Here is a 27,513-nt window from a genome sequence, read left to right as displayed (position 1 = left end):
CATCTAAGCAGTTTAGGCACTTCTCAGCTGTCTCACAGACTCCTGTCTTCTTTATAGTCTGTGTCTGAGACCATCATTAGAGATTAGTCCATTAGATGAACCAGTACTCTGATTTGCTCCAGCAGTTCTTTCCTGCTGTTTCTAAGCAGGTATGGCTGTTGTGCACAAAGTGGGCAACTTTTTTTACTATATCTATATGAATTGGAATTACAGTAAACAACTGAACTCCTTTGTTCTCCAAACTTTCATTCTTGAAGAGCATTGATTACACCAGGGGATTACAGCCACAGGAACTGATGAAGTTTGCCTACAGGACTGAAAAAGGAGCTTGTGGGGTTGTGCTACCTGTTACAAGATTAACAGTAATCCTCTTGACTGTAGGGGTTTTCCTTGCAATGACTGTATTACAATCAGCTGGTCCCAGGAAGGAAACAGCATTGTCTCTTCTAGGTTAACGTGTTCCCATGGAACCTGGTGGAAGTGGAGTTAAAGGAAAAAGGCTTACACAGATCAGCAGCTGCTTTGCTTATAGGACCTGCTGCTGCCTTGTGAGGAAGCCAACTGTTAGCAAGCAGCTGACCAAAAACTTGCAAGTCCTGGATACCACTGACTTGATCAAATCTCACTGCTTTCCTTCCCCCTTCAAACTCTGGAACTTTGTTATAAGCTATCACTTACAAGAAGCATTTGCTCATTTGAGGATAAGTTCTCTTTTTTAAGCAATTTCCAACTTGTGTAGTCTTTGCATAATAAAAAAGATAAATTGAAAAATAGGAAAACAGGGTTGCATTGCCACATGGAAGCAACTATAGGCATTGTGATAGGAACACTCATTAGGTAAGTTAGCTTTCATCTTTGTCTTATGCCAGATAGGCACCAGCAAGGTGTGACTCAGTCTGAGATTCATTAGATGAATAAACACTGTCTGCCAAATGTTGTTACCAGCAAACTCTGAATGTCATGTGAAAGCCAGACAAGTTTTATGTTGCATAGAGCACCATACTTGTCAGTTTGAACCAGGGGCAAAAGCCACTTGCAGAAGGCACCAAATTAGCTTTGTTTTGGCAGTTCATAACCATGTGAAGGATACTTTCACTTCTGTTTGAACAAATGGAGCTCCAAGGTAAGAGTGCTTGCATGCTGCCTGCTTTATTCTTTCCAAGGGACTGTTTAACAGTGTGACTTTAGGATAGATTTGAAATGGAAAAAAAATTGAGAATTCTGGGAACACCAAACCTTGTTACGCCAACTTTCAACCAGTTTCGGTTTCCAAGTGGATAAACCATTCCGTTCCTACCAAGCAGCAAGCGCATGCTCTTAGCTGCAGCAAGCTACGGATACCGGTGCTTATTGTACAGGGCTGCTGGAGGGAAGCTTCCTCTTCGTTTTCCTCTTTGGAATTCCCCTAAGCCTCTAATATTTCAGCTGTGACTTGCCTGGCTCATTTCCTCCTTATTTCTATGAACCCTGAGCAGCAAGAGCAGTTCTCCTGCTCTTCTGGTGCTGAATCCAGATTGAAGGAACAGGAACCACCTGCTTTCCTAAGGTCAGTTTTTCCTCAATTCTCAACTGCTCTGCTTTTGTCATGGTAAATTCATCTTATTTTACCTGCCGTGAAGAGCTGTAACTGACTTGTGTATCAATATCTGGACTTGTATTACTTGAAGTATTCTTAGGATGAAGTCTGAATTAGAGGGGGTGAAACTTTGGAGAATTTTTAGTCATGTTAACTGCTTGAAAACGTGTAGTTTCTGGTTTTGAGGGGAACATGCTCGTTCTTTATACAGATACTGTTTATATGGAAAGTGAAACTGCGGAGTATTGGAATAAACCAGCTTGTTTCCGTTCTTTTGACTCTTCTGGCAAGAAAACGTGCTGGTTTAGGAGTGCAGAGGTTTTGATGGAGAAGGTCTCTGAATATAGTTTGTCTGCTAAAAAATGGGCAAGGGGTCTGCCACTTCACCTCCCTGCTGAGATGGGAGGGATGTGCACAGCTGTGACAGCAGAGGCACTGCTGGGTTCAGGAGTCAAATTCTGCTCTCACGGATTTTCTCAACTCTGACACCTGCAGGACAGCACACCAGCAGCCTGCCCACACTTAGCTATCTACCAGGCAAGGCTGGTGAGGTTTGGGGGTTTGTTTTTCTAATCTGTTGTTTGTCACTATACAATGAAGTTCACAGAAAGGCAGAAAATCCTTCTGGCTGACATCTGTACTTTTTCAGACTTCTCTAAACTCATCTGAAGAAGACAAAGGAGAGTAAGGTAGGACATAGAGCAGATTTTTTTCCAGCATCATCTCAGTTCTTTCATTTTAGACTATTGCATACGTAGGATGCCTTCTGTAGGTAAAAGTATTATCTTCTGTTAAATCACATAATACAGCAGGAAAAGATAAACAGGCTTTCAGACATAAGCTTCTCATAGGTTTGAAATAGAACCCCAAACTTCCAATGCTAAATATAAGCTGGGCACTACTATCCTCGGCTCCCTAAACTGATATGAAAATGAAATTGTAGGGCAGGGTTCTTCTGTGCCTGAAATGACTTTTTTTTCTTTCTAAATTTTCTTATCCTCCGTACTTGTGGGAAGATTGCTTTATTACTTGTCAGTCAAAAGAGTTTGGGAAAGAAAACCCCCTGACAGATCTCCTCAGAAGCATCTTTCTCATATTGGAAGTAAACTTCACGTTATTGCCCTTGTGTAAATCTTCTCCTTCCTCTCACCTACCACGTGGTTTTAGCTGGTATCAGACTTCACTGCCTGGTGTCAAATGATAAGTCACAACTATTCCTTTATCCATAGAAAACTAAAATGTGCCATCTAACTCTTAAGATTTGTATGTGATTTAGGGGAACACCTACTGCTTCATAAGTTGTATTCTTTGTCCTGATATAGCGATGCTCACTATTTCTTTTACTACTTTACTAGCATTTGTAATTCTTATTGTTGTGCTAGCACTGTAAAAGAGTGCTGAACAAAAGCCATCCAGAGTCTTACAAGAGAATCAAATTGCTGTGCTGTGTTTGTAGAATACAGCACTAAAATGGATGCATCCTGAGTTGCTGCAGCGGATGTATGCACTGAGTCATCGTAGAATTAATGCGAAGGGAGCACAGGGAATATAGGGATAGAACTGGAGTTAACAGGCTGCTAGAGGAAGGAGGTGTTATTTCAATATTTAAAGAAAAAGATCAGTCTTAACAAGCACCTGAACAGCAAAGGATAGCACCCTCTGAAAGGCCTGGAAATACACCGGGAAGCACAACCTGTCTTCCTCACTTAGAACTTTCGCTTTGTGCAGAGCCCCAAAGCAAATGTCAGGGCTGATATCCCATGGGGCTTCGGTCCACTGTCATCTTCCTCAGAGAGCAGGCTCCAGCATTCAAAGCCCTAACACATGGGTTTGGGTGAAACTTTTTCGTCCTGTGATGTGAAAGCATGCTAAATGCCCACTTTGGCAGCACTGTGCAGGACCCCCAGGGGACTGTATTATCAATAAACTATGGTAAAGTCGTGTATGAAACAACCAAGAAAGTGACTGAGCAGTATAGAACACATTCACCTATGATCTCAGACAGAGGGCTGCTGGATTCAGTGGGATGCTGTGTGAAAAAGAGGGGAAGTCCTGGAAAAGCAATTGCTGCTGTAAACACTCTTAGTAATGTCAGGTTTCATTTTCTGTGCTTCAGTTAAAACACACAGCCAAGCACTCGCTATCCGGAGGTGTAATCCTGCTCCCCTCTGGCACACCCTTCACGTAGCAACCTTCCTCTTTCCAGAACTCACTTCTTTTTCCCTGAAGCTTTGGACAGAGCACTTTCCACGGTCCCACCATCACTTTAATGCTGCAGCACAGCAGCTATTAAGGTTTTTTTGGTTCAACAAAAGAAACGACAGCATTTGCAATCCAGTGTAGATAATAGAAAGGCAGATTTGTGTGGATTTGTGTCAGCCCAATGCAACGAAGAAAAAACAGAGGGTAAACTGAGGCAAAGGAGTGTGCAAGTTTTTCATTTTTGAGAGTCTTCATTCTTCCCAAGGTAGAAGGCTACATTTCTCTTACTCCTGTACTCCTGGGTGGTAGCTGCTCTTACTTCTTAATTTTCAGCTCTCTAGCTGGACTTGGCACTGACAAGGCTTCTTCTCAGCTCCTTCCTGACACCTTGACCTTGTAAGGCTGCTCAGGCAGGGCCGCCCAGAGCACATTGTCCAGGGCCATGGAACAGCAGCACTTCTGCTCATCACTTCTCTGTCCCTAACTCTGATCCAATATAATTTTGAGATTAATGTTTCAACAGCATTATTCACAGTGTGGAAAATCAATATTCTGCAAGGCCCAACTGTGTTTAGATTTTACTTTAATTCAACAAAGAGCATGCAGCAACAATTTGAGAAATTAATGTAATATGTTTATAACCTCCTTCTTGGTTCTCATGAAGGTTTGTCAACTTCTGCTTTCCATTTATAGTAGGGCAGGCAATAACCACAACTTTTCATAATGTTGGTAATGTAATGAGGCCACACAGTATGAAAAAGGAGAAGTACCTGAGTGTAGGTCACTCCTACATGTGGGGTGTTGCTGTGTCCACCTGCTCTCCTAAGATTTGGCTCTAGATTCGGGTGTCTTCTGCAGAAGAATGCAGAGAGGTCCATTTCCAACCTGTCTAAAAAGACAACTTCACTCAAGGCTGGGAGGGAAATGAGGATTAGTTCATCAGAAGGTAGTTTGTGGTAGTGTGACTGGTTCTGCTTGCAGCCTTCACCTCAAAATATGATTCTTGATGCCAGTCTGAAACTTTCCATGGTTGCAGTGTGTGACCAGCTATTTTAACAGGATGCAGACTGGAAAATTTGCTGGTTGTCCATTTCATGTTGATATCTGAGTATTACGGTGGATTGAATGACTTAGATCATCAACACAGATAGCATTCATATCAGAGATCTGTAAGCACTGAGAAGCTAATATTTGTTGTGGAAATAGTTTGATAAAGATGATGAATGACCAACATGTACAGTTATTCCACTATCTGGAATGTTTGAGTTTATGCTGGTGCTTGCTGCACTAACTGGAAGCATGCAGAAGGGGTTTAAAATGAGGTGGAGGACAGATAAACTTCATCTAAAGAAATGTAAAAACAAAGCAGTTCCTAGTCCATACAGAAATGTGGGAGTGCAGCAGGGAGCACATGAGTACAGAGAGAGTTGTCTGGATTTTGTATGGCACTTTTTAATGCTTAGCTATTCTTAGCTCATGAGCAGGTTCTCGCACAAGTTCTTAATGTATCTATATTATAAATGCTTTTTTGTCTAGTGCAGGCATATATTGCTAAATCTGGGAAGAAAATGGATTTAAAAATTACTGTGATAAATTTTACAGTGCCAGCAAGTGCCCTGTTACCAGAAATGAATTCTCAGTGTGATCATACACAGTAAACCATAAAGTTTGGGGAAGAGCTATATAAAATAGCTTTGCAATCTTTTACTGTTCTTTCCTGTGCTGAGAGGATGTCTCCTAGTGCTGTCTGCAGGTCTCACAAACTGGGATGTAGCATCCCAGCCAGAAGCTGCTGACCCTGAACAGACGTTGTCATAGCAGTACAAAATGGGGTTCTTCTTCCATCCTTTTCACTGCAGTCTCCTTGTTCCCTCAGTAACTGCTGGATCTGTGCTTGCACCACTTATATTCTGATGAAGTTACAGAAGTTGCAATTTATTTAGTACTTGCCAGGTTATTTGTGGCCATATGGTCAGACTGCAGTATCCCACTCTCTTGACTGGAGTGAAAAATGGGTGAGACTCATTGCAATAACTTCACTTGAGACTTATCTGCATCATAAGTCTCAAGTGAAGTTATAACACTGACTTAAAATTACAGACCTAGGTGCAGATTGCAATGAGACTCACCCACGAGACCAATGAGAGCAGTTCCAGTACTTTCAATGGCTTATGATCAACAGAAAGCTACAGTGCTAGACTTTTACTTTTGTTTGACAAAAGCTGTCTCTGTCATAGCTAACTGTTTTGTGATCTGATTTCAGACAACAAGAGACAAATCATGGATTCAACATCTGTGTCTGAAAATGGCTATCTTGATTTGCTGCTCTGTGATATTGATCCAATGCATCTATTTGCATTCTCAGATCCTAAGTCATCTGGAAATGAAGGTGAATTCTTTGCAGGTTAGTAATGCACTAAAAATCACTTGAATAATTTAGATATAAGTCATTGCCATCTCTTCAAGATTAAGTGGCCATCCAATGGCAGTTCATTGTGGTGGCTGGACTAAATTCACCAGGTGCTTTGTTTTACGATATGATAATTTTGTCTGTATAAGTACATAAAACAGTGACTGCTTCCAGAAATTACCACATATTAAAGACAAGTGAAAAGTGCTGAACCTGGTCCAGACCAATCCCAAACGTCAGTGCCGACTGGATAGTGAATGGATGGAGAGCCTCTCTGAGATGAAGAACTTGGGGGAACTGGTTGATTAAAAACTCAACATGAGATGGCAATGTGCACTTGCAGCCCAAAAAGTCAATCCTAGTCCAGGCTACATCAAAAGAAGTGTGGCCAGAAGGTTGAGGGAGACGATTTTTCCCCTCTGCTCCACCCCTGTGAGACCCCATTGGCAGTGGTGCTTCAGCTCTGGGGCTCCCTGCACAAGAAAGACATGGAGCAGTTAGAGGTTAGAGCACCTCTCCTATGGAGGCAGGCTGAGAGAGATGGGGTTGTTTAGCCTGAAAAAGAGAAGGCTCTATGGCGATCTCATTGTAGCCTTGCAGTACTTAAAGGAGGCTTAAAAGAAAGATGGGGAGAGACTCTTTACAAGGGTATGTAGTGATGGGACAAGGCTTAACAATTCAAGGCCAGGTTGGATGGGGCTTTGGGCAACCTGATCTGGTGGGAGGTATCCATGGCAGGGAGATTGGAACTGGATGATCAGTAGATCATAGAACATCTCAAATTGGAAAGGACCCACACGGATCACGTCCAACTCAGCACTACACAGGTTACCTAAAAATTAAGTCATGTTCTTTAAAGGTCTCTTCCAGTTAAACCATTCTATGATTCTACAAAGCTAGACAACTACAAGCAAACTAGCATTTCCTAAGGCACCAACACAACGAACTTAGATTAGCAGGTGCTGTTCTACATGTTTTCAGAGCACACACTTAATGATTTCATTATTCTGTGATGGAGGAGAAAGCAGAAAGATTAGGGTGCTGAGGGGATGTTTCCTTCATACAAGTTTCTAAGCAGGTTAAAAGGTTGGCCCTAGCTCTCAAATTCTGCTCCTGTGTATTAGTGTGGACATTGCAGAGCACACTGCTTTGCCTGGGCTTGCTAGCATAAAGGTATGAGAGTGTATCTGTGCTGCTGACTGTGTTGTGAAACAATAGCTGAGGTTGTTTTAAACAAAGGAGCTCAGCTACGTGTTGAGAACGGCAATGAAAGGAGAACATATTATGTTGAAGTCCTAGAGCTCTGTGCCAGATAGACATAAGAAGTTACCATATTGGAGTGATACCATTTCAAATCGTTGTTGCTTTCTGCAGCTTGTTGCAGGAGTTCTGCACTGCCATGACCTCACTTGCACAGGATGAATTAGGGATAAAGGACTTGACTTTTACAGCGTCAGAGATGTTTTGCTGGTTTGAATTCTTCTGAGCCTTCCCATTGTCTGAGAAGACATGGATAAGTTAAGCAGTATCAAGATATGGTCAAGATATATATCAAGATACCATTTATTGGAAGTAGGACATCTCCACTGTTAAGTTGTTAACATAGTCCCTAACATGCCTTTGGCCTTGTCTGATTGGCATTTATTGCTGCAGATCAGAGGTTAGCATGGACTCAGCAACATTCCCAGGAGGGAATTTGGATGGTGTTACCGTATCCTGAAGAGTAAAAAAGTGTAATAATATGGACTATTTGGGGTTAGTCTCTCCTCACATGTGACAGATGATAGGACAGTGGGAAATGGCCTCAAGTCCCTGGAGGTGTTCAAGGTCAGATTGGATGGGGCCCTGAGCGGCCTGGTTTATTATTAGATATGGAGGTTGGCAGCCCTGCCTGTGGCAGGGAGGTTGGAGCTTGGTAATCCTTGAGGTCCCTTTCAACCCAAGCCATTCTGTGATTCTATGAAGTTGTGCCAGGGAGGTTTAGGTTGGATATCATGAAGAACTTCTTTACAGAAAGGGTTGTTAAGCACTGGAACAAGTTCCCTGGGGAGATGGTTGAGTCACCATCTCTGAATGTGTTTAAAAACGATCTGGATGTGGTGCTCAGGGACATAATTTAGCAGTGGGTTGTTAGAACTAGGGTAGTATGGTTAGGTTGTCATTGGACTTGATGATCTTTAAGGTCTTTTCCAACCTGAGCAATTCTATGATTCTGTGATGATTCCAGGCCATGTCTCTAGGCTGTAGTGCCATGAAATGGGCTCTGGAACTGTTCTATATACTAGGAGAGGTGGATTCTCTGAGTTTAACAAAAGAATATGGATTTCTGAGTTAACTGTAAGTTACTGAGAATTCAGTTCTGTTCCTAGTTAGCCAACATGCACCAAAAAGCAAAAGCCTTACACTGAAATAATACATCTCCTTTTTCTTCATGTCCTGCTTTCTGTTATTTTTCCTTACCTATGGTATTTGTTAAACCAATGCTAACTCCTTTTTCATTCTAGATCCTGAAATTGATACCTACAACTATGAACAATTCAATAATATGGATTTCCTGTGTGCAGTGGAAAATGATGAAAATGAGGATGAATTGTATCTCTCTTCCAATGCCAAAGATGCTTATGCTAGAATAGGTGTGAAAGCTTTTATTTTATTTTTTTTTCCAGCTCTTGGTATCTTAATGTGATCATTCTTTTCTACCCATTTGACATAGCTCTTTCTTACAAATTCTATTTTCACTCTAAAGCAGTGGCATATATTCAAGGGTCCTCATGCACAGTAAGTCTAACCATAGTATGGCATATATTCAAGGGTCCTCATGCACAATAAGTCTAACCTTGGTACCTAAAAACATGCGTTGTGGGGAAACAGATGAACAGCAGTCTGTGGTTGTCAGGGGAAAATCTCTCTATTAATGGCTCCTTCTGCTTAATATTTCCTGTCTCCACTTCTCCTTTCTTGTGTTCTTTGTTTCCTGAGCAACAATTTACAAGAAAATCTTAATTTAACTTTGTTATTTCAGTTATATTGCAGAATTCTGTGAATAATAGTAAACAATTTTTACTGTGAAACTTACTGTGGCATTACTGTTTTCCTGTCTCTTTTCTTCTTTGTAGCTGAATTAGCAGAATATGTGCTCAAGGATCCGCATGAGAAGCAGGTGGAAGATGAATTTGGTAAGATTTATGTGGACAAATTTAATTTTCTTCATGACAGAGTTCTGGATAACACCTTGCACTGTACTTCATGCCCACAATTAGAACACCAGTAAGGTTTCTATCATCAGGTATCCTCTTCCACCTTCAGCTTTCTTTCACCCGGGAACTGTGTCCTGACGAATTGAGGATATTTTGTTTTTTGAAGGATTTTCTCTGTGATAGCAGTTCTATCTGTGGCCAAACTGCTGATCACCTCACCATAGCAATAGTGTAGGTACTGCTTGACTGTCTAGTGCAGTATATGCCTACAAGAAGCATCAGACTTATCAGCATTTGACACAGATGATGTGCTTATATTCATTAAGCCTGACACACCAAGAGGACTTATCATGTGTATAAATTCAGGTCATGCACCCTTATTTCTGTCTAGGGTGCATTAAGTTGCCTGAGAAACCATGTCAGATTTTACTTCTCCCAGATCAATACAGGAATGGTATAAAATATATGTAGTAAATGATTTCTTCATATCAGTACTTGACCAGAGATATTTGCTTGACATCTTGATCAAAATCAGTATTTTGATTGTGGCACAAATGCAGCAGTTTACTGCTTTAGAGAATCTGTATTAACGTGTGGCTGCTGATAAATATGTAGATTCAGAAAGATTCACAGAATATCTGCACATCCTCTTTTGTGATTGGGGAAAGTAATTTGGAATTGCTTGCTAAAGGTCATGCCATATCCTGGACAATTAATTCTGGCTACAAGAGGCCCATGTGTCTTTTAAAATGTTTTTTACCTCTCCCTGGTGTATTTAGAATTCAGAGTGAAGAGGTTGAACATAATGGCAAAATTGGTGCTGATCTTAAAGGAAATGAGATCCAATATTAATATTTATGTATTTTCCTGTAGATATCTTGTACAGATACATTCACCATTTTATAACACAAAATATATATACATGAGGTATATATAAACAGTTTAGAACCTTTTACTCTTCCTCTAAAAGAATTAATCTTTTTCATATATATATAATGACTAAGTACCTTTACTGGTACAGAGATCACACAAACTCTCTAATATAGCTGTGATCCAGCTATGATGTTTAATTCTTTGCTCATAATTAGCAGTGTTTTAGTAGCCACTAAATTTGTCACAATACATCAATGTCTTCACTCTGAAAACTAACACAGGGTGACAGAATCTATGGTCGGAGTTCTGTGAGCTTTTTAAATCCCATAGATTTGGGTATGTTTTGCAGAATGATTTTTGTTGTTCATCTTTTATTTGGAGCATGTTTCATCACTGCTGTCTTCTCGTGTCATTCTCTCACTTTTATCTCCTCCTGTAACATTTCTAGGAAAACAAAGGTTGAGATTTGCAATATTTCATTTCTTTAGCAGGGAACCTTATTTTGGATGAAATGGCTCTTGAAAACACTGAGAAATTCACTGATGTAAAGATGCAGAAATGTCACAAAAGAAGTAAGTAAAAACAGTGAGAGCCTGAAAGGCTCTAGAGTTTGGATTCAAAGTTTCGATTAGAGTACTTTGGTTTTATATGCAGCCTCAGTGCATTTCTCCTGTAGTTCTTCAGTAACGCAAGCAGATGTGCTTCCCCTGACTTTTCCTATCCTGTATGGGCATTAAGTGAAAACTCCCCCCAGCACATTCTTCACAATTTGCAGAATTTGTTTTCCTGTAACATGACATTAAGCATGTTATATTTCTTCCCCCCCCCCAACTTTATTTTTTTTAAATTATCCACGTGAGAGTGTTAACTTTGTTTGCAGTGTATGTATACCCTAGCAAGCAATAGTTCAACTATTCCCTCTCTAACAGCAAGAAAGACAGCAAAACTACATTATTTCTGGCAATAATAATAATAATAATCTATAGCTGAATTCAAACTTCAGGATCACAGTAAACTAATACGAGACTATTCACGTTCATGTTTAATGTACTGGACTCATGCAGCTCTGAAGTAGCTGAACTGAAATTGTTACCATCCTCTTTTACTTTAAAGTGTTAATATAAGTTTCTACAGTGGAACTTATAGTCAACAAACTGAATTCTCTTTCTGTCACTTACTGTCACCTTTCTTTCTTTCAGCCTTTTCAGGCTCTGCAGAGAATTGCTCTGATGCTTCTGAACCTAAATACAAGAAAATTGGTAAGATACTGGCTGAATAGGAAAAGATTATTGACCATACATTGCCTCGTGTTCCACAGTGACCTCCTGTGTTAGATGTAGCTCTGCCTTGTAAAGATCTGCTGTCACAGACTTGACGATTAGCACAGTGGTGCATGTTCATGCTTCAGTGCTCCCAGTAGAGTAGAAACTGCTGTAGAATCACATGCTTCTTACTATGCATCACTCCAATTCATGACAGAAAGATGACTTTGTGTCTAGAGAGGCACAGTTGAACTTTTCTAAACCCACTTGAGGGCATAAAGAAGACCAGTGGAGAACTGAAACAGTGACAAACTTTGTAACTTTTTTATGTACACCTTTTATTTATGATGCATTATGTGACTCTGAACAAAAGAGGATAAATACCAGGAAATGCCAAACTGTGGCTAAGTGTGACACTACAAAAATCCAGCGAGATATCCTAGTAAAAATAACAGTGAAGAGACTGCTTCTTGGTCCATCCCATGTTCTTCAGTCCTACAGGAATGTTTACATCTAAACACATCTGAAGGTTTCTAGAAGGAAGACAGGCCAGGAAAGATAAAGAATTTAATTTACTCTTTAGATTTTGCGGAGTAAATTTTAGAAAGTAATTAACCTGTTTGTTTGTTTGTTTGTTTTCACAACTCAACTGATAAGAATCAGGTTTTTGTGATATCTATTGATACCTCTTCTACAGCCCCCTCAGGTTCTAGCAATGAAGTAACTTTCTCCTTTTGTTTTTGTCTCATTTTTCATTTTATTTTGAAGTGGATGCCCCTGCAGTATCAACAGGGAATGGATGTTTCCTTACGATGTCTCTCAACAGCCATTCATCTGACTGCACCTCACTAACTCACCAGCACATGTCCTTTTCTGTTCCCACTATCAATGCACCGGGAAGTTTTGTAATTCCTGGTATGTACCGTACAGCTGTAGCTGTGCACTCTTACATTGGTTGTTTTATTGCATCTTGTAAGTTTGGTCATTGACCAGGAACAGTAATGGGGGAAACAATTTAAGAGCCATTTCAGTCCAGGTCTTAAAATTGAGACGCTCACTAACAGAATGAAAATGTTCAAGTTAAATTAAAAGTACTTTGCCCCTAATTGAATAGAATTAATCTTCTGTTTAATTGGTGAAGTGCAGGTTAATAAAGAAGAGATCAGAGTTATTTAATACAAACTAATATAAGCAATTAACTATTGGTCCTAAAAGAATAGGAAATAATAAAATTTTCAAGAATAAACTTTTGTTCAGTTCCAATTTCTTTCTCATCCAGGTGTTTGTAAAGGGCTGCTAGATAATTGTATTTGAAGTGATACATGTTATGTGTGTCTTTGCAATAGCGGACCGAAATCTAGTGCAGAATTTTTTCACAAAAAGTGAATACTTATCCAAGTGATGGGCTGAGTAGTCACCTTGGTTTGATCATGTTGTAGATAGCAGAAGGTGTGCAGGCTGCACTGGCAAGTGCTAATGACAAAGACTCACAATCTAATACCTCTTGCTGTTAAACCTATGCTGGAAATGAATCCAAAAGCTTTGTGTAAGTTGGAAGTCTGGGAGTATCTCTGTGAAGATAGGTGAAACAGCACAAAGTAGTGGGAGAAATTCTGTCACACCACAGAAACTCAGGGCTATGTATGATTGAGTTACAAACACTCCATCAACAAAATATTCCCTGGTTTAAGGTCAGGGGGAGAACACTCGCTAGCTGCTTGTACAGCTGTGTTATGCAGTTCTGTGCAAAGGAGGGTAAACATTCATTCAGATAGATATGTAGTATCAATACATTTTCTCTCTTCTTGATCTGTGGTCAGTACGTTTACGGACTTTGCCCTGAGTATGTTGCCTTTATGTTAATAGACTTTGTCTTTTGACTGTCAAGACACAATGGTCACTAAACACTGTATTTCCCACTTACTGAACCTTTTAAGAGTTTATTTTGATGGGTTCTGAGTCCCTCATGTGATCCCATGAACTGTAAAAAAACCCATAAAGTCATACAGTTTTGTTTCATAAAGTCCCTGCTGGAAGTATTTGCCCAGGAAGTACAAGAAAAAATAAATGTCCCTGAAAAGGCTATTTAGGTTTTGTTTTTAGAAACTTTTTGAAACAAGAAGGCTTTGAAAGCAGGAGAGTAATGATTCTGCTGTTTCAGGGTCTTCAGTGCCTTTGATTCCAGAGTGTCTGCCACTAGGCATGAAAGACAACAGAGAGAATGTAGACTTTGTGGATCCTGCTCAGCAGAAAATTAATTATTTTCTTGGAAATGGCACATCTAATGCTATAAGATATCCAGGTAAGAACTATAATCTTTTATCTGCATAAACAGTCAGAAAGTACTGGAAAGTCAATGCTGTTAACATAAGTACTCGACTCCCTCATTTCAGTCACTAACAGCTGTCATACACTGAAAACTCTCATTTGTTTCTTGCCAGAACTGACTTCCTCCACTGAATTAATGGTATCCCCAAGTTTTCAAGTTAATTTAAATGGTAAGCACAACATCAATTTGCATATGTACAGTACTTTGGATCAGGGGAGGGAATACTCCCTTGTATTCAAAGCCAGTTCACCCCTGCTGGTTTCACTAAAGTTGACCTCATTCAAGAAAAGAAAAAATAGTGGCATTTCATTTTTTGATTTATATTGATGACTGGCTACTTAGTCTAGTCCAAAGTATGAGGCAGGTAAGGGCTTGTAGAGCTACAGGGTCAATTATAAAAAATTCAATTTGCTACAAAGGAAAATCTTACCTAGTTAAAACCCTTACAAAAGCCCCTTGTGTTTGGGCGCTATCAGAACAGGAAGCTGTGCCATTACTGTCTTTGCCTGAGCATCTTAAGTGCTCTGTGCTGGAAGCCATGCTACAGTCAGCTTCTATAGGAGCTGTAAAACCAAAGTCTTATTTAACTAAACAATACAGAAGCATAGTATACAGAAGGGCTTATAAATAGATCAGAGTCTTTTTCAGGCTGTAACAGTCCCAGCTGGGATAGGAGACTTTCCTCTGCCCTTTTCTTCCAACTCTCAGAGTGCACGGAGATTTGCTTTCAGTAGTTCCTCTCTTTCCAATCTCCACGTAATCTGTCAATGACAGCTGCTCGCAGTACAGGTGTTTTGTTGCCCTCTGGTGGCCAGCCCAGCCCACAAATGCACAATTCTGAAGTGGGAATTAATAGGCAAATAATCCTAGTTTTGGGGAAATACTTGTAAAATGTTGTATACTGCTTTTACTTTTGATGACATAAACCATTCATATGTGTGAATGTGAATTTTTACATACCAACATTAAAAAAAAAAAAAGTGTATGTCACCTTGTTATGATGTGTCTTCACACTGTTGGAACAGCTGTCATCTTTTTGAGTGTCGTGCTCAACATCAGCTCAAGTGTAATACTGTGAGCTTTTCTTTCCCCTTTCTCATGTAAAATACATGTTTTATGTTTTTCCTGACAGTACATGTTTTATGTTTCAATGAACTTGAACATTTGGATTCGTTTTCCTGTTAAAATTAGTAAAGCTGAATCAGCAACCATTTGGGTATCTTTCTCAAGTATATTATTGTGTTGCAGGCTTAGAAATGTTCAAAGAAGTTCAAGTTCCAGAAATTCTTTCTGAAGAATCTTCAAGAAGACCAAGTGAGTTTATATCCTTTGAACTTGAAACTTCCACAATTTGCTGTTTTTCCTTCTTTGCAGAATAGAACCTTGTTTTAGGAACTGTCATTCTCAACAATTTGTTAAGTTGTTCCAACTGTCTTGAGCTCAATTCCTGCTTTTAAGATCTTAGACTTGTACACCTTTGGACATCTAGCTATATATCCCACTCAGGAGATTAGTGTCCTTAGCTGTTTTATCACGTCCATAGATATCTTCAGAGTGATTCAGTTCTTAGGTGTAAAGGTATCATTACTTCAGTCTTAACTGAAGTAACTGGAGCTAGATAAATTCAGGCCTACATGCTTCATGGGAACTGATGTATTTTGACCATATTACAGTCATGTGCTTAAAGCACCCTGAAGCAGTGTTGTCATTTTTGGACTGGTTTCTTTAGTTTGCATGTGTGTTTTTTCTCTAGGATCAGTGGAAGCTTTCTGTACATCACTTATGGATTACTTCCGAGACGTATGCAAATCTGTGTCTGTGGAGCGTGAAATGTCTCTTGATCACATGTATATTGATGGTACGCTTAGGCAAAGCCAAATTGAAACCAAGCCTGGGAAGAACAGTGTAAAATCAGTGGAAAGAGATTCAGTAACTTACAGTCAGCAAGAGAAGGAAGAGGCAGTAATTGAAAGAAGCCAAATATTTCAAATGCCAGGAGGTAAAGAGTTAGAGACTAAAGTGATTGTGGTGCTGGGAAAAGCAGGAATGGGCAAAAGCGTTCTTGTTCAGAAGATCTGCCAGGACTGGTCCAATGGAGAGTTTTCTCAGTTTGAATTTGTCTTTTGGTTTGACTGCAAACAAATAAGCTTGCCTGAGAAGTGGTACAGCTTGAAGGATCTACTTCTTGATTTTTTTGTAAGACCTCAGGAGGGAAGCAAAGAGATCTTCGAGTACATACTTCAAAATTCTACTAAAGTCCTTCTGGTTTTTGATGGTTTGGAAGGGTTGCATGGCCATGAGAATTCTCCTCAGTGCTCAGCCAGCCAGCCTAACAAAGACCTGTGCCGCGTGAAGGAGCTGCTTTCAGGACTCATCCAAAAGAAGATACTCAATGGCTGTACTTTATTACTTACAGCAAGAACAAAAGAAAAGGTGTGCCAGTATGTGTCCAAAGTAGATAAGACTATTGAAATAGTAGGATTCTCCCCTTGGCAGAGAGAACTGTACATATCCAAATACTTTGAAGGATTACCCTCGTGCGATAATGCACTGAATTTAATCAAAGAGCATGAATACCTCTTCAGTCATTGTTACAGCCCTGTTATGTGTAGATTTGTTTGTTTTCTCTGTGAGACAATACTTGAAATGGGAGATCAAGGCCTTCCTTCAACTCTTACTACACTCTTCCTGAAATTTGTTCAGCAAAAAATAATGCCTACACAAACAGATGTTACAGATGTTACACTTGCTCAAAACCAAGAGAATCTTGCTACACTAGCCTGTATAGCCTGGTATCTTGGAGAAAAGCACCTAAGTGCCATGAAAAGTGATCTTCTTCCTTCTAAAGAAGTTAAAGAGTTTGCTCTGAAAAATGGATTTTTCCTGCCATTTGCATTCCCCAAACATTCAGATACGGGAGAAGAGGAATATGGGACCATGTTCTCTGATTTTGTCATCCAGAATTTCTTGGGTGCACTTCACCTTATATTAACAGAAGGCATCAAGAACAAAAGTCTAATAAAGTACCTCTCTTTTCCATCCAAAAAGAAGAAACCTTATAACTGGCTACATTTCGTGCCTCGATTTTTGGCTGGATTGTTATTCCTCCAGGATGACACCTACTTCTGCTCCCTTTCAAACAAGGGTGTAAAAAAATCAACCAAGAAGCAGAAAATGCTCCTGAAATATATTAAAAGGTTGCAAATAGACAACCTCTGTCCAGAGAGGTTACTTGAGCTTTTGCACTGTATTTATGAAACACAAAACAGTTATCTCTTGCAGCATGTGGCCTTACGGCTCAAGCCAGACCTGTCCTTTCTGGGCATTGTTCTTACACCACCTGATGTCCATGTACTGTCCTCTACTTTAAAAAGGTCAAGAAAAGAATTTTCCTTGGATTTGCAAAACAGCAGTATTGACACACACGGGCTAAAAGACTTGGTTGGCCTGAAGAATGTGGTGTCATTCAGGTTAGTCATTCTGTGTAGATAGCAAGCGTCATTCATAAAGCTGTGTGTAGATGACCCTTTCATGAAACAGCAGTCATAGCTGTTGATTTCACATGTTTTCTCACTTCACAGGGCCTCCCTCAGTGATACAATCAGGCTATGGAAATACTTAGAACAGACAAAAGACTATGAACTGCTGAGAGTGTCAACAGAAAAATTTGTTCTTGATCCCTTTAAGGCAAAAACAATGAGAGACATCATTGACCTTTCTGACCTTGTAGAAATGCAGGAGATAATAATCAATCGGTAAGCTTGTTTATGATCAAGATCCCTCTAAAATTCTTTTTAAAGCACTGTTTTGGTTGCTAAAATGTTTCTCATGCTCTTATTCTAATGTGATTTATTTAGTGTGCAAGATGACTCTGGTTGCAGCAGCTATCAAATTCCTGCCATAAAAAACTTGAGAAAACTAGAATTTGCGTAAGTGAAATGCTTCTCTGTTGATTGATATCTGATTATATTTAGGACTGTCATAGGGATTGTCTACAGTGTGTATTTAGTTTATGGTAAAGCATTAAGTAAAACCCATTTATTTATGTTTTGCTCATATTAACTACATTTAGTAATTTACATCCAACTAAAAATATATATATAATTTCTGGATCCTGCAGTGATTCAGATCAATGTGGTTCTATCAATTTTGTTTGGTTTTACCAAAATTTAGCTCTTTATAATCAGATGCAGATCTCACGTCAGTATGCAAAATTGTGATTTAAATGCCCGTGAAATAATTTTTCACCAGAAATATACAGCTGTTCTATGTGACTCTTCTGCCCCATCTAAGCTTAAGCTGCGAGAGGAAAAGGTCAGAGAATGCCTTCCAAATTAAGTACGTAGTACAGTTTTCCTGGAAGGGGGAAGATTCACTTAGACACATTGTCTTGAAAAATGAGGTTTGTTAACCCTTATGTCTTTCAGACTGTAAAGCAGCTTACAAATGTAGATGTTTCTCCCTTGTAGTGCTTAAAGGTATCCTGTGTCAGGGAATGTGGGAAGAACTTACACCAGTGCAGTGGAGAACTTTCACCGGGTCTTCATCTACTTCTTGCTCTGCATATCTGACCTAGTTCAGAACTATAATACTTGGTCTCACTTCTGATTTTATGCTTCTTTCTCTACCCAGTTCCTTTCCTACTTTCATTTAATTTTAAAACTCTGGTTAAAATTCCATGCCTTTTAAGTAGGCTGATCTTGTTCTGATACAAAAGGAATTCCAAATGAGATTAGCATCTGAGGGACAAATTTGACGAGCAGATGCCTGGAGCTGGAATACTGTAGTTCCATTTATGCCTCAAGCTGCTGTAGAATGTTGATCTTAAGTTAGTTTTGAATTGCCAATAATTTGAAAAAATTGAGAATGTTTTTTACATCTTTGTTATCAAGATTACAACAATTAAAATGAGAAATCTGCAAAAATAGAAAAGGAACAGAAATATATTAATCTAAACCAATTGAGAGTAGTCTTGCAAAGAGTATAAAAAACGGCAAATGCAGATACTGCTTCTGATCAAACCACCTCTGTGCAAACAGATCTGCTCTGTCTGACTTTGTTGGTCCTCATCTGGAGGCTTTGGGGCAGAAGATCTTCCCTGCAGACTGTAGGGAATGGTTGCTTCTGAGGAAGGTGAACTGTCAGGCATCTGGGGCTGTAGAGGAAGAGCTTACTTAGCAAATTTGTAACTTCTGCTGTTTCTTTTCTGACCACAAATCAACTGCTGCATGTCTACATCTGTTTATTTTCCTCCAGTCTGGGTCCAGCGTGTGGCCTCCAGGGATTCCTAAAACTTGTGGAAATTCTTGCAGCATTTCCATCACTGCAGCATTTAGAGTGAGTAAACCTAAAGATTGACCTTGCTAATGCTACACCTCAGCAGCCCATGATAAGGAGGGAGGTTATTTATCTAAGAAACACTTCATTTGCAACAGAACTACTTACTTTGATGAACAAATTGAACAACAAAAACATTCAATGAATATAACTACAAAATGTGAACTAGGGCCCTTCAGCAATATTAGGGCACTCAGTAGTGGCTCACTGAATAGCCCTATTATCACCTCCCTGGGTATTACCCAGTGATTAAAAGCTGATGAGGTTACTTACAGTGCCCTGCTGCTTGCCTGTGTGTTTTTTATTTCTCCTTACAGGTTCTGTAAAAGACATTAAAAAGACATAGTCGGATAGTATCTGGTTTCATTCTGCCCATGCATCTTCATGCTGTCTTTGTCCTTTTCCTTACCAGGGGCAACTTTAGAAATAAAGTTTTAAGAATTCCAGATGCTACTGATTCTCTTTCATGACAAACAAGTTATCTCTGAATTTTAAGCTGCTTTATACTAGAAACAACAGTAGCAACAATCACCAATATTTGGTATCCTGACTGTGGGAAGATTACTGGGTTTTGAGAGTGCCTTTAGTCAGTGGTTCAGCCCATAAGCCATTTCTCTGTATTGTATCTTTTTATGATATTTTAGGTAAACAACAGGGCTCTGAAATTGAAAGAAGCCCAATGTATCCTAGTGTTGTCTGTCAGATTGGAAGGGGATCCAATACCTGAAATTGTGATTACCTAAAACTCTTCCACCTGGATACCTGAATGAGGAAAACCTTCTAATGCTCCCTACCTGGCAGAATTGCTGTTTAGGTAGGGATTTGTGGCTTCTGCTGCATTTTATCAGTTTTGTGTTTCAATGTGCACAGGAAATCTCATTCCAACATAGCTGGAACACAGCTATTTTATAACCATTTTAATAATCCTCAGCATATGGTGGAAGCAAGGCATTAAGTGCTACCATTTGCATATCAAAGGAAATGGGTCAAGCCATTCAACTAGTCTGTAAATTTGAAAAGCAGAAAGCAGCTTATTAGAGAAACTGTGTGATGGTTCTTCCTGATTGAGGCCACTGCTGAGAAGCAGGTTCTCAAGACATACAGAATGGTCTCTAAGGTGAATAAACCATAAAAATTTATATTAAAAGGAAAGCTAATTCTCTCTTTTTGTCGTCATCCAGCCTTGATGCTCTGAGTGAAAATGGCATAGGAGATGAAGGAGCAAAGAGTCTGTCTGAAGTCTTTCCAACACTGACATCACTGGAAACATTAAAGTAAGTTTCAAGGTTAACAGTTTGGAACTTTTTTAAAAGAATTAGATGAAACCAAGGGCCTAAAGAGACTGTGTGTTTACAATTACAGGGAAGACTAACCCATGGGCACGATAGAGCAATTAATCTATGGACATATTTAATCTGCATATTCATTAGAGAAATAATTTAATCCTATTGCAATTCCTTATTTCCTCTCAAGGTTTATAATTTGTCCTTTTCCCTGCATTTGGTCCAAACAGAACATGTAAATTGCATTAAAAAACAAAAGATAGGGTGCATATGAATTATTGAAATGTTTCTGCCAGAGCTACCTCCAAAATTAAAGCAATGCAGGGAAGAATGAGGGCCAAGCCAAGGCAGACATATGCTTAGGGCCACAAACATTGAAGGACAGGAGGAAATAAAGGAAGTGGAGTGAAGCTGAAATTCGAGGGGAGTTCACCTTGCTGCTTCTGACATTAGTGAGGAAGTGGGAGAGAAACAAGTTGCCAGCCCCAATCACCACCACACAATCAAGACTCCCTTCTGCTGATGCTTCAGGGGGCTGAATTTTTCAGTGGGAAAATGTAGTTTGCTGTTATCTTTCCCTCCTTTTCAACTCTCTGCTCTTGAAACCATCCAATTTCACAGTCTTCTGAGGCCGTTAGGCTTCCCAGTGTGAATGTGTGGTTTTTTTTTTTTTTCTTTTTTCTTTTTTTTTGATTGAAAACACAAGTTACTGCTCTTCGTTTTTCAGAAACTTGCCAGACTTAACCAAGAGGATAATCTTGTTTGTAAGAAAAGATTCTAGAAATTGAGTCCTATCTTAGTTTCAGAGCAAAGCTCTCAGATTAATGGTAACTTTAGGCTATATCATATGGCATTGTAGCATCACATCTGTTTTTCAGGACATCTAAAATCAATTTGTTACACATCGTAATCAATTAGAATAAATGTGTGCAGCTAACAATGCAATTTCATTTACTGTAGCTTGTCACAGAATAAGATAACAGATGTGGGTGCAGAGAAACTGGCTACAGCTCTTCCCTCCTTGTCTTCATTAACAACACTAAGGTAAGTGGTTGTGTCCTGTTGGGTTGTTTGATACAACATTCTTCACTGTATCTGTCAGAAATTACTGTAAAGAGAAGAAATTTGCAATAGACAGGCTTTTGATTTCATTCTTGCACAGAATATGTAGGGAAAAGGTCAATGTTTGACTCAGTGTAAACATACAGAAGTGTACCTCAGGAATGTAACAAGAACTATGCTGATTTTTAAAGCCAATTCGTAATACCTGGTGATCAATAATGCCTTTTGCAAATATACACCCATGGTAATGGTCTATTGCAAGCTTCTGCAGAGCTTACTAAGCCAGCAACGACGTAGTGTGTGTTTGCAGATAGGGGACTAATTGCCCATCCCACTTAGTTAAAATATCTGGCATGAATGAAGTGTCACAGGAATGTAGGAAATGGTCTGCAATTGTGGAATAGTTTGCTTATGTGGAAATCTTCTGAGTGCACTGTGCCACAGCTTTGATCCTCATTTTCTTGCAGATTTTTAATTCCTTCCAATGTGTCAGGAATTTCTCCTTATTCATTAAAAATCCTAGATCTGTTTCTGCTGTAGCTGCGTAAGCTGTAGGGTATATGTGACCATGTGCCTTGATATAGAAAACATGGAAATGTTTTAAAGATGAACTGCAATTAGATACGGATAACTTGGGTGTACCAGTCGTATCTAGAATTCTTTGATCTAATACAGAGTCTGTTTACACTGTCCATTATTCAATTGTGACTATATTGGTTTTGTTGTCTGCAGCTTATACAATAATAGCATTTGTGATTTTGGAGCGGAAAACCTTGCAAAAGTCCTTCCTGCAATGGCTTCTTTAAGAGTGCTAGAGTGAGTATGGAATCTATTGAAACGGCCCAGGAGAGCTGATTTGTGTGGATACTGAAAATTCAGATCTTCAAGTTACAGGCAAAAGAAACAGAATTTGAGGGGAAAAATCTTTTTTAGTGTGGTTATGCTATGCTTAGAGGCTGACATTTGTTGAGACAGAAAATTACGGAAAGACTGAGAGAGAGTCCCTGATGTGCATGTGCCTGAAAATCTGGAGTGCAGCAGGAAATTCTCCAGAGGTCTGAGGTGGTTCTAGGAAATGCTGAAGACTTGCCTTGTTGCTGCCTTTCCTTATAAAACAGCTGTGCTTCACTCCCAGCCTCATGGGAAGGGGAAAAGCACATAATTGGAATAAAGATAGTCAGGGCTTAACAAGCAGTTCACCACAGACTCTGTGGAACCACTTGAGGCAACCACAAGAGATGTAACTTTCTAGTTTTTTAGATACTTGGTGATAAATGATTTTGGTTTGTTTGGTTTTTGTTTTTTGAACCATGGATCTATTTTCTTTTTTTCCCCTCATCCACAGACACACTCCTGTAGTATTTTAGCTTTTGAATGAAAAGTTTGATGGTACTGCTACATGATCTGATCTGAATTAACAAGATATTTGTTTTTTTTTTTTCCCCCCTCAGCATTCAGTATAACAAAATAACTGATGTTGGAGCCCAACAGCTGACTGACAGCCTAAGAAAATGTCCCCATATAAAAAATTTGGTGTAAGTCTCCTGCTGTATTGCTTTCTGTGTCTTAAGTCTGTAAATCGGGTGGAACTTGTGCTAATGCTATCTAACGTATTTGTCAGACTTACAAGAGGCACTAAGAGAAATCGCTGAAATAGAAAAGCAGACACACAAATGCTAAAAATGTATCGCTGGTTTCAGCAGCTTTAAGTCCCCATTGCCACAGGCAAGCAAGCTGGTTCTGCTTTAAGCACAGTTGGCACTCCACCGTTTATCTTCTACCCTTCCAGTGCACCTGCTATCTGCGCTGCAGGACTTGTATTTGAAGGATAAACAGTGAACAGCCATCATTAGAGGTTAAATACACTGAAGCTGCCAGTGCACGTCCAAAGCGAGTTTGCTAGGAAACTAAAGAACAATTAGGGAGACAGGACTGTGGTGTGTCCTATAATCAGAGTCAGCTGTGGTATGGGGGAGTGGACTGCTTACTTTGGAATGAAAATGTATTTTTCTTTGTTCCATAGCTTAAATGATGCTATAGAATGATTCAGGGGGGAAAAAAGAAAAGCCAAAGCAAAACTCCATTACCTCTAACAACAACATATAATATATATATAAAAAATATATGAAATGTTTTATATATATATATATATATATGCATATGTATATATATATATATAAATAAAAGACACAAACAAAACCCCCCAAAACTGTGGAATGAATTGCATTTTAATTTTTTTTTTTTCTGAACTTGCTCTTATAGGATGTGGAATCCTACAATTCCATATGGAGTTCTTGAACACCTTCAGCAGCTGGACTCTAGGATCAGCGTGTAGGTTCGGATGATCCTATAAAGGTAGTGTAAATCCTGGTTCCTTGAGACAGCCAGATTTGGTTTTGTAGCAGATTCTCATAGGTCTCACTGGCAGCAGGCACAGTAGCAGTATCTATGTGTATGTGGCTGCATAAAGAGATGCTGGCACGGATCAATATCACAACAGATCCCCTTTCTCCTATTCATCTTGATCTCCCATTTCCCTAACACCAGCACTAGCAGACTGCAAGAGCTGTAAGAATGAACTTCATCAGAGGCTCCTGGTTCAGCCCAGTTCCATGCCTGGCAGCAGGCCTGCTAACCTCCTGTCTTCAGTTGCACAAAGCTAAATAGCTCTGAGTTCTTCTCGTGAGTTCTGTACTCTTTAGGGATTGTTTTATGCTGGTTTTTAGTGAAGTAAGTCACTTCACTTCTCCTTTGTTTAATACAAATCCACCACAGCTGTTTTGTCTTCCTATGAACCTGTGCCTGTACTGTACTCAGAACAAACCATTCATTCCTACATTCCTCTTTGTCAGTATATTTTGTGCAGTTTGCCCAGTCCACTGGCTGCCACTTTCACTTCATTGATTCTGCCTGCACAGCCTCAAGGATCCTTGAAATAATTACATCCTTAGCGAAGAACAGCTTCCTGATGATTACCAGGCTTTGACTGCCTTTTCACCACTGGTCTGATGGAACTGCAGCAGGCAGTTATGGGAAGTTATGATTTCATTTAGGATTTCTACTCCTTGTTTTCCACTATGTGCTTCCTCTTGCTCCTGTGGAAAGAAATAATAATAATAATAATGCAGGATGAATCAGTGAAATGATCTCTGCAAGGACCAAGAAGTCAGAGTCAAGTCAGACAGCAGAGACTCTCCATCTTTCTTTCAAATGGCCAACATCACATTGCAGAGTGGTTGCCAGGCTGCTTAAGCAGCTGTTCTGAATAGTTCTGCAGTTGCCTTTGGCTTCAGAAGCCATGCAGGAGCACCAAAGTTTTGTATGACTCTTGCTCTCAGTGCACTAATCATCACATGCAGATTGATCTATTTTTATAGCTCTCATCAGGCTACAGGTTTTGTAAGACTTGGGTGCCATGCCAGCTTCACAGACTAGCTTTATACAGCAGAACAGAAAAGCTGTAGTGACAATTAATAGCTGACAGCACAACAAAATACCAATGCTTTGTCATGTTGAAAAATCACACCTACATGGGAGAAAAGACAGTAAGGATCACAACACTGTGCTGGGAAACCTCACAAGGGCAAAGTTTTCTCTAACTCCTTGCATCTTTCTCCACAACCGTTCTCTTGTGTTTGCAGTGCAGTTTTGTAGCACAGGTTACATTAGTGCAATATCTGAGCATGTGAGGAAGCCTTTATCTTCATTAGCAGTGAGGATTGGCAGCATCAGGAAGTCTGGATCCTGTCTTCCTTCTGGAAACATCCAGCACCTGCTGACCACTGCTGTGTTTCTTCAGAGCACATATCTGCAGTCTTGGCAATGTTAATGGTGATTAAGCTGATGTGCTTGCATTTAATATCCTGTTTGCATTGTTTCACAGGTACCATGAAAAGGGGAAGGTCTCTTCTGTGTTTTCCTATCTTACCGCTTTATGAAGCAGGAATTAAATGCCAACTTCTGTGATAGTGGCAACATGAAAAAAGTCACATTGAACCTTCTGGGTGATGCTTGAAGTGGGTGAATGATGGAATTCACATTTTTAAGAGGTCATTTAAAGTGCTTTTTAAAAACTCAGTTGCGTCTCCGTTGAATTGATGAACAGTTAAGTAACATTTCACAGAAGAACAACTGGATAATTTTCAGTATTAAAAGTGAACAGGAGTCACCAGCTTATTGGCAGTAGAAAATTCTCTCATCGATTCATCGAAGTGTACGCTACAAGCTGCTGCACCTGCAACATCTGAAGTCATGAGAGATGAAAACTAATTGTTTTGTGGTGCCACTGATAAACACAGTTAAGTTTGTTTTGATTTTGGACTACCAAAATTGAAGTTTTCACCTGTAAATCTGGATTAAATGGAAGTGTCTGGATCAGAAGTGTAAGAACAGCCAGTCTGGAAAACAGTCTGAAGTTGTAGTGTTGTCCTTGGGAATCTAGAAGTGGCTCTTTTCTTCATGTTCATTACCAACGCTGTCTTAAGAAAAGTATTTCTTATCAAATAACTGTCTTGTTACAGATTCCTTCAAAAAGATTGGAGGGAGAAAAGGGATGAATTAAAACTGGAAAACTATCAGGGATTTCCCTGATAATGTGACAGAAATCCAATTATATACAAACAGCTCCAGCCCAGTGCAGAGAAATCTTCAGTGACATTGCTTAAAGGTTTTTACTCTGTCACAAATGGAAACTTGACGACTGTGAGGATTTTTCTATTTTTTACTGAAAGGGTTTCACTCAGTGTGAGCTATTACAAAAAGAGATTCTGGGTTGTAAATGTCAGCTAAAGTATTTGTGCATGAAATTCTGAGGAACTGAAAACAAAAGTTGGACTTCTGAAACCGATTTTTCTTCTTATTCATATACCTGCACTGAGATTTGTCACCTGCAAGTGTGAGACTAACTGCACAAGCATCTATTTTATACTTGAAAATGAAATCACTACTTTGTGTTCTTGATGTGGTCTGCCTCTACAGAGTTATGAAGAATTAGCCAATGACAGGAAATCACGTATTCCAAACAATTAACATGGATCTGTTCTGCTGGCCTCAGTATTATTTGAGCCAAATCTAAACAGTTCAAAACCTCAATCTTTGTTCTTTCCAGCAAATTCTATATTTCCACTAACATTCTGCACCTGCAGAATCTTGACAATTTAAAGAAAGAAGGAAGGAAGGTCTTCTAATTTATTGTTTCTGTTCAAAGTCAGGATCCAGACCTAGTACGTGGAGGTAATAGTACAGCAGAGCAAGGTGAAAAACACTATGGAGAATGCAATTCTAACTGGAAAATTATATTTTCCTTCATTATCTGCTTCAGTCTTCAAATTCTAGCCAGAGGTGTGGAAAAATCTCATTTATGTTCCTCTCTTTAAGCTGCTTGAATGGGAAGTAGCTTGAGCTAAATTCAGTGTGACATTCCCATCAGCCTACAACGCTCCAGTCACGAAGAGCTACAGTGAGCCCTCCTCTCGGCTTCCTGGAACCACACTTTGGATGACAAATGCCCCTTTAGGGATATATTCTGCAGCCAGGCTTCACTGTGACTGAATCTAAGAATATGCTAACTATTATGGAGGCAGCTAAATGTAACAGCACTCTGCACTGCTAAAATGGTGTTCTACTGTTCTCTCAGTGGAAGATGTATGCTTATAATGTAGATTGTAAATTGTGATGCAGTGTTTTGGTCATTTTTATACATCTTTTTGAAAGTATTAATAAAAGTGAGTATTCCTTTTTACAGTAGCTTGCAGTTCTCATTGAAAATCATTTCCATTTTTCTCTCTGGAACGCTGGGAAACCACTGCTGAGCAGGATGACAAGCTGAGGGTTCTCCTATTCCATGGTAATAGCAAGCAGTGTGCAGGGGAGACAGCACGGTCCTGATAGCACTTACCAGTTCAGTGATCTGGAAATGGAGAAATAATGCTTTCCGAACAGGCCAGGGGATCTTGCGATGCCAACTGGTAGACTATGCATCCA

At 39.5% G+C, this 27,513-nt stretch overlaps 1 protein-coding gene across 10 annotated transcripts in view; it reads left to right on the top strand.

The window, feature by feature from the left end:
• The window catches only part of CIITA (class II major histocompatibility complex transactivator), a 39,869-nt gene extending 12,593 nt beyond the window's left edge, over window positions 1-27,276 (top strand). For 3 of the 10 annotated variants that reach the window (XM_040647911.2, XM_040647910.2, XM_004945316.5), the window contains 19 exons: window positions 6,042-6,182; window positions 8,693-8,821; window positions 9,305-9,364; window positions 10,747-10,830; window positions 11,458-11,517; window positions 12,289-12,435; window positions 13,682-13,822; window positions 13,962-14,018; window positions 15,098-15,163; window positions 15,603-17,319; window positions 17,431-17,604; window positions 17,707-17,778; window positions 19,106-19,186; window positions 20,368-20,460; window positions 21,430-21,513; window positions 22,264-22,347; window positions 22,983-23,066; window positions 23,794-23,886; window positions 25,415-27,276. In XM_040647911.2, coding sequence (XP_040503845.1) covers window positions 6,042-6,182; window positions 8,693-8,821; window positions 9,305-9,364; window positions 10,747-10,830; window positions 11,458-11,517; window positions 12,289-12,435; window positions 13,682-13,822; window positions 13,962-14,018; window positions 15,098-15,163; window positions 15,603-17,319; window positions 17,431-17,604; window positions 17,707-17,778; window positions 19,106-19,186; window positions 20,368-20,460; window positions 21,430-21,513; window positions 22,264-22,347; window positions 22,983-23,066; window positions 23,794-23,866 — 3,347 coding nt within the window. In that variant the 3' untranslated portion in view covers window positions 23,867-23,886; window positions 25,415-27,276. Of the gene's footprint in view, window positions 1-1,008; window positions 2,266-6,041; window positions 6,183-8,692; window positions 8,822-9,304; window positions 9,365-10,746; window positions 10,831-11,457; window positions 11,518-12,288; window positions 12,436-13,681; window positions 13,823-13,961; window positions 14,019-15,097; window positions 15,164-15,602; window positions 17,320-17,430; window positions 17,605-17,706; window positions 17,779-19,105; window positions 19,187-19,830; window positions 20,001-20,367; window positions 20,461-21,429; window positions 21,514-22,263; window positions 22,348-22,982; window positions 23,067-23,793; window positions 23,887-25,414 lie in introns of those variants that run through there. The other 7 variants (XM_040647914.2, XM_040647913.2, XM_025155251.3 and 4 more) reach the window with 7 other exon arrangements.
• Window positions 27,277-27,513: the final 237 nt, after the last annotated feature.

This window comes from Gallus gallus, chromosome 14, assembly GCF_016699485.2.
Source record: "Gallus gallus isolate bGalGal1 chromosome 14, bGalGal1.mat.broiler.GRCg7b, whole genome shotgun sequence".
Classification (NCBI taxonomy): Eukaryota; Metazoa; Chordata; class Aves; order Galliformes; family Phasianidae; genus Gallus; species Gallus gallus.
This window is presented reverse-complemented; position numbering and strand designations above follow the sequence as displayed.